Source organism: Sorex fumeus, unplaced genomic scaffold (assembly GCF_029834395.1).
Source record: "Sorex fumeus unplaced genomic scaffold, SorFum_2.1 ptg000047l, whole genome shotgun sequence".
NCBI classification, from domain to species: domain Eukaryota; kingdom Metazoa; phylum Chordata; class Mammalia; order Eulipotyphla; family Soricidae; genus Sorex; species Sorex fumeus.
Genome location: NW_026606104.1, coordinates 50988975 through 51009943, shown reverse-complemented (window position 1 = coordinate 51009943; position 20969 = coordinate 50988975). Strand labels below are relative to the sequence as shown.

The window sequence follows — 20969 nt, the reverse complement described above, 5'->3', positions numbered from 1 at the left end:
GATCAGCCTGGGATTTCCAGATCACAAAGGTAAAAGGTAAAAAATAATAGTATTTACTCCTTGCAGGCTGGAGCGATAGCACAGCGGGTAGGGCGTTTGCCTTGCACGCAGCCAACATGGCCGACCCGAGTTCGATTCCTCCGCCCCTCTCAGAGAGCCTGGCAAGCTACCGAGAGTATTCGATATGCCAGACACAGTAACAACAAAGTCTCCAATGGAGACGTTACTGGGCCCGTTCGAGCAAATCGACGATCAACGGGAGGGCCTTTACCTTTACCTTTACCTTACTGAGGCTGAGGCTGAGAAAAGTGATCAAAACAGAGCGGTCATTCCAAATTATTCCTTTGATTCTTCACAAGATATATCATAAAAAGAAAGGGTGCTATAACCAGAAACTTACAGATTTCATAATAAGCTGTGCATTCTTTCCCCTAAAAAGTCCAATAATCTCAATCATGTTAAATTCTCTAAAATATCATGTAACAAATAAATCTGGTTTTTTTGTTTGTTTGTTTGTTTGTTTTTGCTTTGTGGGGTCATACCCGGTGATACACAGGGGTTACTCCTGGCTCATGCACGTAGGAATTACTCCTGGCAGTGTTCAGGGGACCATATGGGATGCTGGGAATCAAACTCAGGTCAGCCGCATGCAAGGCAAACAACCTACCCGTGGTACTATTGCTCCAGTCTCCAACAAATAAATGTTCATCTGTTTAACTTATCACTTATTTTCTACCAGAACACTTACTGTTTTTTTAATCTTTCATCTTAAAAATCAACACTTATCAATATTCTGCAGAAAAGTATTTGGGGAACAGTTTGAGAGTTATATGTACATTTTAAAAAATCTTATTCTTTTCTTCTTGAGAATGTTAATTAGACACTGACTTAAAAAATAAACATCTTAGGCTGGACTGCACACATGCTTTGCTTGTGGGAAGCCAGATTTGATCCCTGGCACCACATGGTCCTCTGAGCACCCCCAGGTATGGTTTAAAAGATTCTCCCACCCTGACAAAAAACATCTTTTCTGCTATCAGTAGGTGTTGAGTGGGCTATGATTACAATGGAAAGTTACAACAGTTTCTCTTATTGCAATGACATTTCACTGAGAACAAAGACAATTCTCTAAGGAGAGAAAACTTGGAAGCAAGAAACTATTCTGTTCCAACAATATTTGAGAGATTGAAATAAAGACTTTAATGAAAGTGTACTGTTAGATAACTAAAAACCAATTCTTGAAGAACTGAAAATATTTTTACATATAAAATTATTTGCTCTCAATTCATTTATTCAAAGTTCTACTCATCCTTCAAATCTCATGTCACATATGACCTCTTTGGAAAGTCTTTCCCAAATCTCCCAGGAAATATATCCTGTGTGGCTAGACCCTCTCGATAAAGGTTCTTTTTGTATAAGAATGAGAACAACTTATTAAATTGTTCTGTTTTCTCCACTAGATTATGAACTCTTATAAGAAATGGACCTTCAATTTGCTGTTACCTGCTCAAGAGCTAATTCAAGTACCAGTTCATTGTAGAGATTCAATAATTGTTGAACTGAACAGTATCAATAACCCATGTAGCAGTTTCAGATAGAAACTAAACAGAAACTCGACCATTCCTAAAACTGAAGAATAGATCATTACTTTAGTCAAAAGAAAAGCATGTCATTTACATTAAAAATATTGTATAGAGTTGAGTCCTACTTCTCAGGGGATGTATTCTCTGTGTGACAGGACTTTACAAACAAGAAAAGGGTAAATAATACAATAAATGAATCAAACCTTCATATTCAGATAGAGAATATTTCATAAAATAGGTAATACAGGACTGCATATTTCAACATGTGTGTGTTAATAAACATTACATCATAAACCTGGAAGAAACTTAGCTTTGTGGTATAAATATGGATCAAATGATTTTCCCAAGGATATGACTTGGATATTAAATACTGACTAGAACCCATTTCCCCCAATATACTTCATAATACTATAATATCTGCAGTTCTCTTAATTACTTGGTAGTAATTTAGAAATAGTACAGTGGGTAAGGTGCTTGCCTTGCATGTGGGTGGCTTGGGTTTGATCCCCAGCACCTCATGGTCCCCCAAGCCTGCCAGGAGTTATGATCCCTGAGCATGGTACCAAGAGTAAGCTGGTACTTTTTGGGGGGTGTGGTCCAAAATAATAAAAAATTAAATTTTAAAAATACTTGATACCAAAGAGAAAGAAATGGAGAAAGTAAACAACATATGCATTCTTCCTCCCTTGGGAAGAGATAAAAGTTAGAAGGTAAGGGATCATTTATTTTTATTTTGTTATTTTTTGTGTGAAGCAAAATAGTATTTACTGAGAGAAATTTAGATATATGTGATGGTAGAGAGAGGGGAAGAGAGGGAGAGAGAAAGTGAGAGAGGGCAATATATGTACGAGAGAACTTGGGTTTGGGGGAAAAAGGAAAGAAGAGAAAGAAGTACATAATCAAGAGAGAAAACATGCATGCTTGAAATGCAAGCAAGCCATGATAATTTCTTTTTAATAAATTTAGCTTTAATTAGAAAACTGTATTATGTTAGGGTCAGAGAGACAGTGGCTGACAAGGGTTTAGTCCTCAGCACTCCTTTAGGTTCCCTAAGCCTGTCAGCAGTGACCCCTGAGCATAGAATCAGGAGTCAGCCCTGAACACCACCGGGTGTGGGACCAAAACAAAAAAAAAAATTTTTTTTGGCTTTTTGGGTCACACCCAGCAATGCACAGAGGTTATTCCTGGCTTTGCACTCAGGAATTACTCCTGATGGTGCTCAGGGGACCCTCTGGGATGCTGGGAATTGAACTTGGGTCGGCCGTGTTCAAGGCAAATGCCCTACCCGCTGTGCTATCACTCTAGCCCACCCCCTGCAAATTTTTTTTAATTAAAAAAAAACTGTATTATAAAAATGTCCAGAGTTGTTCTCTTTACTATTTATTTTGGGTTTTCAGGCCACATCTGTCTGTGCCAAGAGGTCACTCCGGGCAGTGCTCAGGGGACCACATGGTGCCAGGAAGCCAACCCAGATCTCCTGCATGCAAAGCACATGCTCAGCCAGCCCCTGAACTATTTTCCTGACCCCAAAGATGTTTCCTTTAAACTTAGTCGACTACGCAGAACTAAATAAAGCACAATGGCTAAAGCTCTGGAACCAAACTGTCTGAATTTCAATCGTCATTTACCACTCCCTACTTTGCATGACCTTATATCAGCTTCTTAGCCTCTCCATGTCTCAGATTTCCTTATCCATAAAATGGGCACAGTGTGATAACAATAGTGTTATCATAAGGCTGTTATGAAGATCCTATGTGATGTTATATAGCTATAGAGATAGACAGAGATAGCTCTTTCTCTATATATGGCTTAGAGTTTTATAATAGTAAAAGGTCAATAAAGTTACCTTTATGACTGTATTTGCATAATTGTTATAGTCATTGCTCAAAGGTTCCAGGATTTTATAATGGAGGCATCTAAACATTTGGTAACAACATCAGCAAATTAAATCTTTTGAAAATGAAACAAATATAAACTCACATTTAGATGAAGTCAGCCTGAAACAGAGTAAGGCATTAGACTAGGAGTTACATGACTTAATCTAATTCTTATTGCACCCTTCACCATGATGAGACTGGTAAAGTCCTGGAATCTCTCTTAACCTATTCTCTTATTTGCAAAATGGGTATTAAAATTGCTTTAGAAGGGAGCACCAAATAAAGGGTGCTGGGAAGATCCGCCCAGGATGGGAGACACATGCTGAAAGCAGACTATAGACCAAACATGATTGCCACCCAATGCCTCTTTTGCAAACCACAGGACCCAAAAGGAGAGAACAAAAGGGAGTGGCCTGGGGGCTGGAGTGATAGCACAGCGGGTAGGGTGTTTGCCTTGTATGCAGCCGGCCAACCTGGGTTTGATTCCCAGCATCCCATATGGTCCCCTGAGCACCGCCAGGGATAATTCCTGAGTGCAGAGCCAGGAGTAACCCCTGTGCATCGCCAGGTGTGACCCAAAAAGCAAAAAAAAAAAAGGGGGGGGAGTGCCCTGCCACAGAGGCAGGGTGGGATGGGGGGATGGGGGGTGGGAAGGATACTGGGATTGGTGGGGGTGGAGAATGGGCACTGGTGGTGGGATGGGTACTTGATCATTGTATAACTGAAACCCAAGCACAAAAATTTGTAAGTCTACAACTGTACCTCATGTTGTTTCACTAATAAAAAAAAAAATGAAAAAAAAAGCGTCTTGCCAATCTCACAGAGAATCAAATGAAGTGATAGCTATAAAAATTTTCCAAATTACCAAGCAGCATGTAAAACAAACAAAAAGCAAAACAAAACAAAACAAACCAACAATAGGCCAGCGAGATGGTACAGGGATAAGATGTTTGCACGACCCTGGTTCAATTCCTGGCAATGCATATGTTCCCCTGAGCACAGAGCCAAGAGCAAGCCTGATCATTGCTGGGAATGGCCCCTAAACCCAAATAATAATAATAATAATTTTCAAAACTATAAACATACAAGCAAAGTAAGTGGTAACCTTGTTGTATTTCCAAGTGACAGTCAGAAAGTAAAATGGAGAAACAGGGTGTTTCTGTAGAAAAAGACTAAAACTGTTAAGCATAACTAGGTGTGTTTCAATAAAGAATCAAGAATGCTTTTCTATGTTCTAAGCCAGCCCGGGTGAAATATCCCACAAGACTATCAACTCCCTTTGCTCTGAGTCTAGCTCAGCAATCAGCTTCTTGTTATTAATTGGGTTTCCAAGCTACTGTGGCACCAAAAAAGAATTTGCTAGACAGCAGACAGAAAAATATTCCAGGCACAGAAAACACCTATATGACATGAGACTTTTTAATCGCATCTTATAAATGTGGTAGGAATTTATTTTCAGAACCTTAACACTCTGGGTGAAATCCTTAGTTCTCAAATCTGTAAAACCTGAAACCCAACAAGCACACACAAAAATCCCCGGGATGTACCTAAGAGTACAGGCTGATTTTTCCCAAGAAATTCAGCTGGTGCACAGTAAAGTAATATCTTTCAATAGAGTTTAAATGAGATAGTTAGTTATGAGTTACTCATAGGAGGTAGAGAAGAAACATTCAAAACTGCATGAGTTTCTACAGTCATATTTCCTATTTGATCTCATTTCATTCTCTCAATAATCATGCACCATATACAGATGATCCCCTCCTTTTCTAGATGGAGAAATGATTCTAAGGCATTTACTCCAGGTTTTACAACTCTTCAATTACTAGCTTGGACCTGCACAAAGTCCGTTGCATTACTAAATCTATTGGGTCCCACCGACCTCCCATCTGCGGGACATTTGATTCTGTCTGTTCAACCAGAGCGGATCCTCTGGTTCGGGAAGAGCAGGGGAGATCACAGAGGCCGTTCTCGGGGGTGGCAGTTTCCCAACCACTTTCTCCTTCATCGGTTCCTCCACGCCCCATAACCCAGCGTCAAGAGAACTCAGGCGGGCTGCTAAGTTCCCTGTCACTCAGGCACCAGCCCCGAGCCCTCGGGCACAGTCACCCGCCCTGGCATTGGCGCCTATTCCAGGAGACTTCTGGCCTGGGAGAGAGCAGGAGTACTTTGCCTCCTGGACTCCGGGGTTCGCGAGGAGTGTTTGCGGGGGGTTCGTGAGGAGTGTTTGTGGGGGAGTTCTCCACCGTAATCGAGGGTTATGGAACTCTGCCAGAGAGAAGGAAAATAGGGCTGCGGCCCCAAAGCAAGAAAACCCTGGAGAAGAGCTGGTGCGTCTTTCCAAGACGGGTCTGGGCCAGGCCTCCGCTGGACAGCTGGCACAGACGACTCCCCCGGAGGCCCAAGCTGGCCCCGCGCGAGCGGGGGGCCACACACCAGCACCCCGCCGGGGCATCAGGTCCCCTCTCTCCCAGGGGCCGCGGGTCACCTTCCTGGGCCTCCCTCCCGTAGTGAGACCTTGAAATCTGGCTCATCTCCCCAGGCTGGGGCGCGGTCCCCACCCTCCGAGGCCCGGGTCACCTCCCTCCTCAGGGTGCCCGGGGCCCCTGGGTCCCTTCCCCGAGGCCAGAGCTCCAACACCCGAGTTGGCCGGAGCCCGTGGGGCGCCGGGGCGCCGTGCCCACCTCCCCCCCACCCCGGCCCGAGCGCGCTCCTCACCGGGTCCCAGCGCCTCCATGGCGGCGGCCGGGGCCGCCTCGCCCCGGTCCCCGGCGCCTCCCGCTCCGGGCCCCGCCGCCGCCGCCGCCGCCGCCGCCGCCGCCGCCGCGTAACGCTTGATCTCCGGAATATTGGCGCTGGGGGGGCGCCGCGGAGACGCGGCCGCTGGGTAGGGGGCGGCGGCGGCGCCCGGCCCGGGGACAGGGACCCGGCTCCTGCGGCTCTTCCGGCCTCAGCGACAACAAAAACAATCCCCGCCGCCGCCGCCGCCGCCGCAGCCAGCGGGAGCGGGAGCGGGAGCCGCGCGCGCCCGCCGCACAGGGAGGGGGCGCGGGGCGCGGGGCGCGGGGCGCGCGTGGCAGGGGTCCCGGCGGGCGAAGGGGGCGTGCGCGGCCCCGGGTCCACCGAGCCCGGAGCGGGCCAGGGGGCGGGGTGGGGCGGGCGGGCACGCGCCCGGAGGGGGGCAGTGCCCCGAGGACGTGTCGGGCACGCGCCCGCCCGCCCGCACCGCCTAGTCGGACTGGAGCGGCTGTCCCCAACGGCCAACGGCCGACGGCCAACGGCCCCTGGGATTCCTTGCGAGCCTCCCACCGCTAGCCGACACTCCGACCTCCAGTGAAAGATCGGGCTCCCAGGCCCGCGCCGGGTACAGGCTCGGTTCGCCTCTTCTGTTGGTGCAAAGTGTTGGTGCAAAGTGCCCCAGCAGACACGTCCAGCACCTCTCTTCCCACCTTACAACGCTACTCCAGCGCGCAGGGCGCCTTCGACGCAGCACTTTCCCTCCTTTTTCTTCACCCAACGCGGCACACCCAGCCGTGCGGCGCTCCCCGGGGCGTGCAGAAAGCACCCTGGAATGGATCATGATGAATGTGCATTCCCTTCCGCGGCCCTGGGCCGTGGAGTCCCAGGTCACGTCAGTAGAAAACTCCTGGTGCTAGCAACCAAGAGTCAGGCGGCACCCTCTCCTAAGAGCATGGGTGCACGCTGCAGGCCTGGCATTCTGAGGAGGCTTTTTCTTGACATTTGGAGAACATACGGTCGCAAGCTGGGCAACTGCAGAAAAAGGGATCCCGCTGTTGACCAGTTTAAAAGGTCTAAGGTGTGTGGTCTTCGTTTACAAGGGCTGCCATTACAAAGTACAACAGAGAGGGGATGTTAAACAACAACAGGATTTGAGTCCTCATCATTCTGGAGTTCACACATACAAGATCAAGGATTGGTTCTCCCTCTCTCTGTCTCTCTGTCTCTCTTTCTCTGTTTCTCCACAAGGTCTTACCTGTTTATATGCCTATGTACAAATCCCCTCTTACCAGGACATCAGTTATATTGAATTAGGACCCACATTGCAAATTTTAATTCATATACATACACATACATAAGACATACATATATATATATATATATATATATATTGGTTTAGGTGACATGGATAAATTGCATTGCCATTAGGTTTTGTTTGCTTTTTTGGTCACACCCTGCGGTACTCAGGGTTTACTCCTGGCTCTGTGCTCAGTGATTACTCAGATGGGACTCAGAGGAGCATATGGGGTGCTGGGGATTGAAGATGGGTCACCTCTGTGCAAGGCCAGAGCCTCACCTGCTTTACTACCTCTCCAGCCCCGATATTTGGTTTTGATGTACAAAGTTACTGCACTTTTACCAACATCACAGCACTCTCCACCACTGCCCTTATGTCGCTGCTAGGCTTCCTCTTCCTACCCCTCCTCACTGCTTAATAGTCTTATAGAGTTCATTTTAACTTTATTCTTTAAACCCCATGTTCAAATAGTTACATTTTGAGTTACTGGGAATTAGGATTTCAACATATCAATTTTGAGGGAGACATAATCCAGCTTGTAACATATATAGTGAGATATTCTGTTGAAGTCTTGTCATGTGCAGTCATAGAGCCAAGTAATTTAGTATGTCATGATGGAAGATAAATGTTATGGACATACCATAAGGACGGCCTTTGTTCAGTTGATGAAACTGAAGCTCAGAAAAGCAAAATAAGTTAGGCTGTGAATGAGAGGAGACGGTATGGAAAGACTGGTGTTCTAAATCTTGCACTCTTGTCTGAGGAACTGGAACTTCTTTTAGTCACCAGATTCTAGTCCACTGATACTATAATCTAAGGTATTTCCACGGTATCATGCCCTGTTTGCATTTAACTAGATTATAACATAAAACAATAGGAGACAAAAGAGAAAGTATTCACTAAGTGAATAGACTGCTTCAGTTAAAAGAATAAGAAAAAATCTACTAGATCCAGAGAAATGGTACGGAATTTAAAGTATCTGCCTTACATGCTACCAATGCTAGTTCTATCCCCTGTTTCCTGAACCCTGCCAGGAGGATCTCTGAGTGCAGAACTAGGAGTAAGCCTTAAGCATAGCCAGGTATGGCCCAAAAATAAAGAAAAAGGAAAAACCCATTATGTTAAACCTAGTCACCACAATCCTTATTCTCTACTCCATGCTAAATTAATATTGTGCTGATGAGAAGACAATAAAAATGGGGGTGAAGGTGAGGAAGGAGGGGGGTGCTTGTGGCTTCCAGTCAGGCGTATTTTCATATTCTCACTTCCTTACAAATTTCCCCCACATTCTACTAGTTACCTTTGAGCAGACACTGTACCTTGTATCCTGTACTAAAAGGAGCCTCAGAAACCTGAGTGTGTACTTATCCCTTAGTTTTGGTTGGTCTGAGTGTCTCAATGTTTCTTATCTCTTATCCTGGTCACTTGTAGGATAACACCCTTCTGTCCTTCCTTAGGTAGCTTAGGTTTGTCAGGTCACACCCATCTAAGGACATTGAACTTGTATTGTAAGCAGTGCCCTTTCTGTGTGGACACAGGAAGACAGTTAATATTATGCTTTGTTTTAACTTGGGAGTTGATTGACTCCAAATAATATTTACTACTGGGCATCTGATTTCTTGACTCTGTTGCCCTTAGTTCCTAGCACCCCAAAAACAAGGTCCCGACGAGGGACTGAATGGACCCAGGGCAAGCAGTGAGCTACCCTGGCATCGAAATGGACCAGGCCAAAGAGCCATGATACTTAACTATAAGTTGAGGGCATGATCATGGACAAATGCTGTCATGATCCAACAGTAAGTAACGAGGAGAATAGGACCCTGCTGGAGCTAGGAAGATTAACCTGGCCTGAGGACTGTGGAATGTATAGTGAGATGTTCTCAGGAAGAACCAAACTAAATTTATATCTCTTACTGTGCTCATACAGAATGACATTGCTAGAAATATTAGAAGTAGATTTATTACAACTATTTAAGTAGATTACTAACTGAGGGAAGAACACACCCTTGTGGGGATCCCACCCTTTAGCGGATCTCCTAGTAATCTGAAGTAATCTCTGTAGATGAGATTTTATCCTTGAGTTAATCTCCTGGAGGAGTGGTTTTACCTCTCTTTGTTGATTCGTCAGTATTCAACCCACCTTTATGTCACCGCCTTATGTGACTGCTATATAAACTAAGACGTAAGCTCGGAGAAGGGAGTCAGAAGCGAGAGAGCTCGGGCTCCAGAGATCCAGAGTCAGAGCCAGAAGGAGAGAGGTTCCAGGATTGGGGCCCAGGAGAGAAGGAGGCAGAGAAAGACAGGAGTGAAGAGGATTGGAATAAACTACTATTGATATAGACCGGCCTGGCCCTCGTTTCTTCTTCTGTCTGCCCTTGGCCAACAGCCTTTCCGATCCAGGCCCCACACAGCGGCTCAAGAGCACCGAATGCAGGCAGTGAGCCAGTGTCATCCAGTGAGCCCATGAACACACAACCTTCGGCGTGATAAGATTTTACAGTCACTCTTCTTTTTTTTTAATTAAAAAATTTAAAAAATATTTTAAATTTTATTCATTATGACTTACAATACTGTCAATGATAGGATTTCATGCATACAATGTTCCAATACCACATCCTCCACCAGACTGTTCCTTCCTCACCCCTCCCACCCCCCGCTACCCTACTATCCTTCTACCACCTGTCATTCTTGGTTCTTGTTTTGGGATCTGTTTGGTCATCTTTTTTTTCCTGGTCACAGTGGCTGTACTCAGAGCTTACTCCTCACTCTGCACTCAAGGATCACAGATCACTCTTGGAGGTGCCCAGGGAACCACATGGGTTACTGGGGATTGAAACTGGGTCAGCCATATGCAAGGCAAATGATTTACCAACTGTACTATTGCTCTAGCCTCTCATCTGTTATTCTTTTTTTTTGGGGGGGTGGGGGTCACACCTGGTAATGCACAGAGGTTACTCCTAGTCTGCACTAAGGAATTACTCCTGGCAGTGTTCAAGGGATCATATGGGATGCTGGGAATGGAACCATGGAACCCGGGTCGGTCGTGTGCAAGGCTACCCGCTGTGCTATCACTTCAGCCCCAATCTGATATTCTTGACCACTTTGATCATCTATGTTCTCTATGATCAGCAGATCATTCTTACTCCAAGACTCATTCCCCATTCAGGTACTTAACACCTGCTTCCTGAAGACCCTTCCAACTGAGCCCTCCTGAACCAAAGTCCTATGGTCAATAAACTCCCTAACCTGGACCTATTTAGCAAGCCGTCCCTCCACTTCCTGCTGTGGTTGAGAAGCCATGCCCCAGATTACCACATCCCCCTCAGCGCTCTCTGATAGTACCTGCTCGTTCTCCCACACCCCATACATATCCAGGATGGGGTAAGGGATCAGAAGCCAATTTATTTATCCCCATTGCATCAAACCTTGAAGTCTGATTCTCATAGGAAAACCACTTGCTTTTAGGCTAAACCACTATGGGGCCTCCCTTAGCGATAAAATTAACTCTGCTGCTCTTCTTATGTCTCAGTCCAGGCCTGGCTCCTATTACACTGTGTATCTTTGTGGGCAGGGCTCATGACAACAGAGTCAGGTTGTGCCTCTGTTGCCTAATACCTAATCTAGAACCTTAACTAGAACCAGATGCCTATTCAGGGAAATTTGTAGAATGAATGAATCAACGAATGAGTAAGTAATGTACAAGTGGTGGGAGCTAGAAATGATTTGGTATAGGTGTTCAAGTAAAAAACTCTAAGAAAACTTCCAGCTTCTCCCAAGCACAGACTTTGTTTTGGGCTACACGTAGTAGTGCCCAGGAATTACTCATAGTTCTGTGCTCAGGGGTCACTTCTGGCAGTGCTCAGGGATTGATCCAGAGTTAACCACATGGAAGGCAAACAACTTATCCCCGTACTATCTCTCTGCCGCCAAAACACATACTATTAAATAAAATAGTGCTGGGTTCAAATTCTAGTTCCAAAACATACTCACTCTATTTTTTTATGGGAGCCATGGTTGGCAGTGCTGGGAAGGAGTCTAAACCAAGGATCCAGTCTCTGAGCAAAGATCAGTCCCTGTAGGGTGAATTGTGCTGGGAGGGAAGCACCCAGGGCAAGGAATCAAACTTGCACATACTAGGCATTTGCTCTACCCTGGAGGTATCTCCCCAGTCCCGCAAATGTATTCACTCTAATAAGCCTCAGAACCCGCCTTTCACTATTGCTCAAGAATGTCATGAGAAGTTCAATCACATATGCCTGTATTCCTGTGCTTCTGGCACAAATTCAGAGGCCAACAGTTAGTAATTGTCCTCCTTTTCCTCCTTTCCCCCCACTTAAAAAAACTGTTCCCTTGCTATCTTAATGAACTCCACCCAAGAGAAGTGAGTAGAGCCATCAGTTATGAACAACCTGAGTACAAGGCAGTGTGAGAATCAGAACATGCCCATCAAGGTTCCTGAATGGAACGGAATTTCTTGAATCTTCCAATACTCCCTGGAGAGAAGATGGCCAGAAGATGGCCAGTGATCCAGCGACTGTGCAGCTTAGGACACTCTAACCCTTATCTGAATTACTGGTGTGTGTCTGCATTTTGACTCCTCAGCCATTTCTCATAGTGACTGTCAATATGTCTGAAGCTTCAGGGTTTGAGAAGGTCTTTGCTTGGGACTTTCACTCTTCTTTAGCTGGGCAACTCCTTATTCAAACAAAAATCTTTTATGAGAACCAAAGTGAAGTCACATTGGCTAAGGAGGCCAGTGATCTCCTTTGAACACTATGGTATTAAACCAGCTCAGCAAGAGCGCCACCAGCTGGTATCTTAATGGAATATCTGCTTATCTGTGCCTTATAGGCAGTCTTGCTAGCTACATTCAAATTTTTAAATTATTTTATTTTTTTTTTGCGGGGTGGGGGGTGGGCTGGGGGAGGGCACATCCAACAGTCCTCAAGGCTTATTTCTGACCCTGTGCTCAGAGATCACTCCTGGTGGGGTTCAGGGACCATACGTGGTTCTAGGTTTTGAAATCTGGTTAGGTGCACACAAGCACCCTACCTGCTGTACTAACCCTCTTATCCAAAAGTTTTTAATTATTGGGGGTCAGAGAGATAGTATAGGGGTTAAGGTGCTTGGATTTCACAGCTTATCATGGGGTTTTTTTGTTTGCTTTGGGGGAGGGGGTCACACGCAGCTATGGTCAGGGATCACTCCTGGCAGTTCTTGGGGAACCATATGGGATGCTGGAATCGAACCCAAGTCAGCCACATGCACGGCTACCTCCCTATCCACTGCACTATTGCTCCAGCCCCACAACTGACCTCTGTTTGATCCCCAGAACCACATATGGTCCCACCGAGTACGGCCAGAAATAAGCCCTGAACACTGCTGGGGATCAAACCGAGGTCAGCTGTGGTTTCTGGTGACCCAAAAAATAAACCATTTAATTGAAAAAAAAATTTTAGTCACTGTGATTTACAATTTTACAATAATATCAATGATAGGAGGATAATAAATTGCTGCCCACATTTCAAACTGGTTTAAAATCAGAGAGCAGGACCTGCCAAGGGGCAGCTGAGTCTGGGTGACATGATATAACCAGGGAGTGCATTCAGGATGTCCTTGATGGTCCCGGCCTCACTCTGTAACCTTGGTAACCTGGAATTGTACTCCAAAGATGCTCATGTCCTTGAGGTATCCAGACTCTGCTTTGCTTAATAATGTGCCTGGGAGTTTCTGCTGCTCTACTCTCCTGTCAGCTGCCTGCAAATGGCCCATCCACCATCAGATAGCTGTAAAACACAGCTCTTATCTTTGTTCATGGCTCAGTTTTGGAGCATGAGATCAACTAGGTCTATTAGTATAATTAAAACTTTTCCCATTTCTTAAGGCATGCCACTGGGTTTTTCTCTGGGTTTTGGGGGGAATTTCTACGACAATAGGGTTTTATGAATACAACATTCCAACACCAGAGCCCCCACCAGAGAGTTAGAATCCCTCCACCATAGTCTGAGAGAATCAAAACTTTAATTCTTATTTTAGTACCTTATTTAATCACTCAATACCAAAAAAGTGCCATTTAAAGGTTTATGATTCAGTATTTTTTAGCATATTCATAATTTCGTGCTACCATCACACAGGTACACTGTATTATCTGAAACCATCACCATTGTTATCTGAAACTAATAACAATGTTTTAGAACATTGTTATCCCAATATAAAGAAACCCCAAACCTTTTTTTTTCTTTTTGGGTCACACCGGCAATGTACAGGGGTTACTCCTGGCCCTTCACTCACTCAGGAATTACTCCTGGCGGTGCTTGGGGGACCATATGGGATGCTGGGAATCAAACCCGGGTAGGCTGCGTGCAAGGCAAATGCCCTTCCAACTTTTAAAAGTCATTCCCCATTCCTTCCTCCTCCCAGTCCATAAAAATCACTATCACACTTTCTCTTTTTCTTTTTTTTTTAAATTTTTGGCAACCTCAGCAGTGCTCAGGGTTTATTCCTGGCTCTGAATTCAGGGTCATTTGTGGAGGGCATGGGACCATATGGGTATCGAACCTGGTTCGGTCACGTGCAAGACAAGCACCTTACCTACTGTACTATATCTCTAGCCCTACTTTCTTTCTTTAGGGACTTGCCTATTCTGGACATTTCATAAAAATGGATTTCTATAATATGTGATCTTTTGTAGTTCTATTTTCTATTACTTAGCATGGTGTTTTCAAAATTCATCCACATTGTAACATGTAACACTATTTCAGTGCTTTTTTTACAGTTAAATAATATTCCATGTGTGTACATAATATATTGTATTTACCTATTTGTATTTGAGAGACACTGGGTTTTTTCTATGTTCTGACTAATGCTGTTATAAACATATATGTATAAGTTTTTACGTGAATGTCTGTCTTCAATTCTTAATACTTAGGAGTAGGATTTTTGGACTTGTGATAATTCTATATTTAACATTTTGAAAATCTTTTTCATACTAGTTACACTATTTTACATTTATGTAAGCAATGTGTGAGAGTTCTCATTTCTTCCCATCCTTGCCCAAACTTGTTATTAAAAAGTAAAAAAATTATAGTCAGCCCTATGGGTATGAAGTGGTATCTTGTGGATTTGGTTTGTATTTCCCTGGGAACAAATAATGTTGGCTATGTACTTATATTGAAATTCACAATATATTTGGGTTTTTTGGTTGTTTTTATAGAGGCCATTCCCAGCAGAGTTTGCAATGGCTAGAAGTCTGATATAACTATGCTGGGGTCACTGGGGCCATACCTATAAGGGTTACCAAGCCTACAACGGGTGAGGGAGCATCTCTGCAGTGCTGAGGACCAAACACAGGTGTGCTCACAGGCTAAAGCATGTGCTATGCCACTTGACCCACATACCTGGCCGTAATTCGCAAAAACTTTGCTCCCTATTATAGAACGTCATTTTCTTTATGGTGTCTCTGGAAGCACATCATTTTAAATTTGGATAAAGTCCAACTTTCCATTGATTGCTTGTGCTTTTGGGTTGTCATATCTAAGAAATCTAACCCAAGGTTATGAAGATTTATTCCTATGTTGCTGAGCCCTTTGAGCTATTTCTCCAACCCAGTCTTACTGTCTTTTTAAATTGAACCAGACACTTGGGCTGGGCCCAAGAAGCCAGAAAGAACTAGAATTCCCTGTTTGAAAAAACTGATAATGGTACCATTTTCCCCTCACTTTTCTTTGTTTAGATTTGTTTTGTGGTCACACCTGGTGATGCCTTTAGCATCACCAACTGTGGTCTATATTTAACATTTTGTGCTCTGTGCTCAGGGGTCTGTGCTCAAGGGTCACTCCTAACAGGGCTTGGGGGAGCATATGGAATGCTGAGGATTAAACCTGGTTTGGCCATGTGCAAGGCAAGTGCTTTACCTGGATATACTCTCTCTCCAGCCCAGCTTTTACTTTTTTGACTGGTTGTCCTCCTCTGATCATTTTTACCTTGTGTCTCCTTCATCTGACCATGACTTCAGTCATTACCTCATCTTCCATGATCTCATCTTTGTTCCTTCCAGAAAAATACCATAACTTTTGTCCTAAGAACACAAGTTGGCTCTCTTTGAATTTTTACTTCCTATATTTCAATTTTTAGATCCTAAATTAATGTGCTTTCCCTCTTAATAGTATCCTGAACTTTTAGGTTTAAGTTTTCACTCTCAACTTGGACACTATTAATTGACTAGAATAGGTCACCAAACTTAAAACCTTCTTCTCCTTTCCCTCCTGTCCTCCTCATTTAAAAAATTTGCTTCATTGACCACACCTGACAGAATGTGGGAGCAACTTCTGGCTATGCTCATGGGTCACTCCTGAGAGTGCTCAGAGAGACCACGTAGTGCTGGGATAAAAGCCAGGCCTATATGCACAGCATATTCCCCAAACTCTCAGAAAACCAACTTACTCATTTGATTACCAATTATTACAAAGGACAGTTAAGGATACAAATCAATAGACAAAGGGGCAAGGTCCTGAACAAAGAAACTTCTGTCTTTAGGGAGTCTGGCACTTGGAAGTTTTTACAGTTTCCCTGCCTGGAAACTCTTTGAATTACATCTTCTGGGGTTTTTAGAGCTTCGTTACATAGGCATAACTAATTGCTCATTGGTGATTGACTTCAACTCTAGCCTCTCTTGCCCTCCTGGAAATTAGGGGAGGTGGCATTGAAAGTTCCACCTTTAGATTCATGGTTGATGCCCTTGGCAACTTAACCTTCAAATAACTTCATTTTTAAAAAACCAAGCTGGGGGCTGGAGAGATGGTACAGTGGGTAGGGCATGTGCCTTGTACTCGGCCATCCGGGTCAATTCTTAGCATCCCATTTGGTCCGCCAAGCACCACCAGGAGTAATTCCTGAGTGCAGAGCCAGGAGTAACCCCTGTGCATCACCGGGTGTGACCCAAAAAAGAAAAAGAAAAACAAACAAACAAAAAACAACCTGTAGTGGAAAGGGATTTATTAAAAGTAAATAAATCCCATACAGTTGACACACATATCAACTTTATGACTCTAAAGTGATTTCAGGAACTGAGAACAAGAAATCAAACAGTGAGGCTGGAGAGCTAGTATAGGGATAAGGGGATAAGGCACTTTTATATTTTTAAACTTTTATTTTTTTCATTTTTGTGTCACACCCGGCGATGCACAGGAGTTACTCCTGGTTCATGCACTCAGGAATTGCTCCTGACAGTGCTCGGGGGACCATATGGGATGCTGGGAATCGAACCTAGGTCCTCTGCGTGCAAGGCAAACACCTTACCTGCTGTGCTATTGTTCCAGCCTCTCTATTTTTAAACTTTTAAAAAAAATTTTAATGTAGAAAAAAGTGGTACCTGTTGATACAATTCTAGGATTAAAATTGATTAGATAAACTTTCTTCTAAGGAAACATTTTTGATCATTCTATTAGCAAATTATTGATAATAAGCAATATAAAATAAATTATTAAGGGCATTTATGGGGGTAGGCTTAAGGGATGGTTGGGAAAATTGGAGACAATGATGAAGGGAAGTTATAATGGTGGTAGCATTAGTGTTGGAATAATGAATGCCTGTAACAAATCAGCATGAACAACTTTGTAAACCACAGTGTTTATATAAAATGAAAGGGGAAATTTTACACAGTCTTTACCTATTTCATGTAAATTCAAAAATATATTAACACAATTTCTTTAAGGGGCTGGAGCAATAGCACAGTGGGTAGGACATTAGCCTTGCATGCAGCAGACCCGGGTTCGATTCCCAGCATCCCATATGGTTCCCAGAGCACTGCCAGGAGTAATTTCTGAGTGCAGAGCCAGGAGTAACCCCTGTGCATCACCAGGTGTGACCCAAAAAGTCAAAAAAAAAAACCACACAAAAAATAAAAGTTTTATTAATGACAGGTGAGACATAATTATTACCATAACAAAATCAAAGTATAAAATAAAATCTAATGCAATATACGTTGGGTTCCAGAGTTGAAAATGCATATATGTATATGAGAATAAGCATTTTACTATATTGTATTAAATGGTTTTAATTTTCTCATTTCATAGGTCAAATCATATAGTAATCACTAATTGGCTCTCAGTGATTTATTTTCTGATCATTCTATTTGCCAGCTCTTAAACTTTTCTTGAAATAATAAGCAATATAAAGTAAATTTGTTATGTTCCAAAGTGGTCAGGTTGGAATTTGGAGAGAAACTGGGGATACTGGTAGACGAAAGATCAGTGTTCCAACACTGATGGCGTTGGAACACTAACTGTTTGAAACAACTGTATGATAAACAACTTGTAAATCACAGTGTTTTTAATAAAATTAAAAAACAAAAATATTAATTAGATAACAAAGTTGCAATAAATCTAGAAAATAAATTTATGTGAACATTGTTATATCTGATCATAGGGTTGGTTAGGTCCTAGTTTAAGAATTTATTAAGCTCTGGAAAAAACCTGAATGCCCAAGAACCGATGACTGGTTAAAGAAACTTTGGTACAGGGCTGGAGCAATAGCACAGCAGGTAGGGCGTTTTCCCTGCACATGACCAACCCGGTTTCGATTCCCAGCATCCCATATGGTCCCCCGAGCACTTCCGGGAGTAATTCCTGAGTGCATGAGCCAGGAATAACCCCTGTGCATCACTGGGTGTGACCTAAAAAGCCAAAAAGAAAAAAAAAAGAAACTTTGGTACATCTACACAATGGAATACTATGCAGCTGTTAGAAAAGATTAAGTAATGAAATTTGCATATAAGTGGATCAACATGGAAAGTATCATGTTAAGTGAAATGAGTGAGAAAGAGAGGGATAGACATAGAAAGATTGCACTCATTTGTGGAATATAAAGTAACAGAATGGGAGACTTACACCCAAGAATAGTAGAGATGAGTACCAGGAGGATTGCTCCATGGCTTGGAAACAGGCCTCACATGCTGAGGAGTAAGCAGCTCAGGTAGAGAAGGGACCACCAAGTAAAGGGTTCTTGGAGAACACTTGGGTCTTGTTTAGTTTTATTTTGGGATCCTACCCTGCAAGATGCTCAGAGCTTACTTCTGGTTCTGCACTCAGGAATTACTCCTGGTGATGCTTGGGGAACCATATGGGATGCTGGAGATTGAACCCTAGTCGGCAGCATGCAAGGCAAACACCCTGCCCTCTGAAATATCAATTGGGGGTATAAGAAGCATAATACTTAGAACAATGATGCTGGATGAGATCACTAAAGTAATGACTGTGAATCAAAAACAGAAGAGGTCTTGGGATTGACAATGTTCCAGGAATTACCTAACATTTATAGTTCAAGGAGGGAATGCCCAGCAAAGAAGACTGTGAAGGAATGGACAATGATGTAGAAGGGGGTGGGGAGGGAAGTACATGAAATCCTAGAAACTAAGGAAAGCAGGAGTTACATTGTTCCTTTGTTTGTTTTAGTTCCCCTTTCATATTTTTGAGGATTTCCTTAAGTGTCTAGAAGGCCCTTATTTATCCATTTACATGAGAGACAGGTATTAAAAGGTTAATTTAAAAATTCTGTATCCGTATGTGGTGTATTTCTTACTAGACATTACTTCAGTTCATTTCTCTATGGCTACTCAGTCTCTCAGAGAATTCCCTACTTTTACATTTACTCCTCAGACTTCTGTCAGAAAGGAGTTTCCCTCTAACAGGTCAAGACTATTAAAAAATTAATTTACTGTAAAATAACAAAGTTTTTTCATGAACGGGTTTTAAGCATACAATGTTTCAACACCCATTCCTTTACCAGTGTCCACTTTCTTCCACCAATGCCCCCCTCCACCACCACCCCCCCCACCCCCGCCCACTGCCACATTTGCCTCCCACCCATCTGTCTGCTTCTAAGGTAGGCTTTTTTTTTGTTTTTGGGGGGGTCTCACCCTGCGATGCACAGGGGCTACTCCTGGTTCTGCACTCAGGAATTACTCCTGGCGGTGCTCAGGGGACCACATGGGATGCTGGGAATCAAACCCGGGTTGGCCGCTTGCAAGGCAAATGCCCTACCCACGGTGCTATCACTCCAGCCCCTTTTAAATAAAAGTTTTTGCACTGTGGTTTACAGTACTGTTGCTGATAGGGGTTCAGATATAACATTTTATCACTTTTCAGCGCCACCTCCTCCTCCGGGTGGAGCATTTCCCTCCACCACAGATGTTTTCTCCTCCCTGACAAGCTAAGACTATAGAGGTTCGAGATCCTTACAGAGACTTCAATCAATCTTCTTGTCTACAACCCATTCTTCTCCCTGGTCTTTTTTCCTGGGTTTCTGGTTTCTATAGTACTTTAGTTTTGCTAGAGTTCTATGGCAGGAAATGGCTTGCTTCTCATTAGCACCACCTCTGCAGACACTTGGTATGTTGCTTTCTCAGCTCTGCTCATTTTTCACTTAGCTTTCTATCTTCTCATTCTCTGCTATCTCCTCTCCCACTCTTTCATCCAATTGGGCTTGTTCTGGTTTTATCCATTTGCTCTCATTTTTGTGGGACTCCAAGAAGAAGCAATAAATATCTGTATTCAAGCAATTGTTTTTTCTTCTCAACGACAGCATTTGGAGACCATCACCTGTAAAATAATTTTCTAGGCCTTGAGAGTCAGAATTTCAGGAGAGAACCTAAAGAAGCCACATGTCTTGGTATATCTGGTACCTCTTATTTTTCTTTTCTCCCAAAAGCTAGAACTGGTCCATCCATCTGCTTTCTCTGACTATGGAGGCGTTTTCTATTGACCAGGGAACCAACCTCAGTTAAACCCTTCTCTATTGTTAAGCCCTAAATGTCCATGATATCAATACATAATGTATATGTATATACAGCTGTATATGTATATATAGAAATATATATGTATTATATATAGGAATATATACACAAATGTTCCTGAAAGTAGTGATAGTTATGCAAAGGAATTTCCAAGTTATATAAGAAAATGTAGTAAACATTTGCCTGAGATGTGGGTGGAGTGGGCAGGGATGATTTGGGCCAGAGCTTTTCACTTATATCATTGTCCACATGTTTCTGACTCTGCCAACATTGATGCTAACAACTGAAAACATTTTCATAGTGCATGTTATAAATTTGTACCATTATAGCTGCTTATCAGGCAAAACCGTCGATTGAAGATGATGTGGTCTATTTCGTTGTGGAATCATCCACCGGGAGACTCCCATGTCCATCGTTTAGATTCTGCCTTCTGGAACCGTGAGTTACCATGAATGGTCTTGGTCGACATGATGAACTCAGATAGTCTCTCACCCTGTTCGTTCCATTCTAGGCCATGGGTCCCGATGTGAAGTTCTTCAGCTGATCTTCTCGGTCCTATCTTGGCATTAAAATCACCCACAATGATCTTGTAGAAGGTGTGGTCTTCTTTATAGAACTTCTCTAGCTCCATGTAGAACTTCTCGATTTCTCTTTCATCATAATGAGATGTTGGTGCATAGACAACG

At 43.4% G+C, this 20969-nt stretch overlaps 1 protein-coding gene across 3 annotated transcripts in view; it reads right to left on the bottom strand.

Moving 5' to 3' along the window:
* AGO4 (argonaute RISC component 4) overlaps positions 1-6478 on the bottom strand; it is a 37570-nt gene extending 31092 nt beyond the window's left edge. The window contains exons 1-2 of one of the 3 annotated variants that reach the window (XM_056122743.1): positions 6176-6477; positions 3430-3533 (exon numbers count right to left, since the gene is read on the bottom strand). Coding sequence is in view for 1 of the 3 variants with exons in the window: in XM_056122742.1 (XP_055978717.1) it covers positions 6176-6194 (19 nt within the window). In the remaining 2 variants the exon portion in view is untranslated. Of the gene's footprint in view, positions 1-3429; positions 3534-6175 lie in introns of all 3 variants that reach the window. The other 2 variants (XM_056122742.1, XM_056122745.1) reach the window with 2 other exon arrangements.
* Between the last annotated feature and the right edge of the window lie 14491 nt (positions 6479-20969).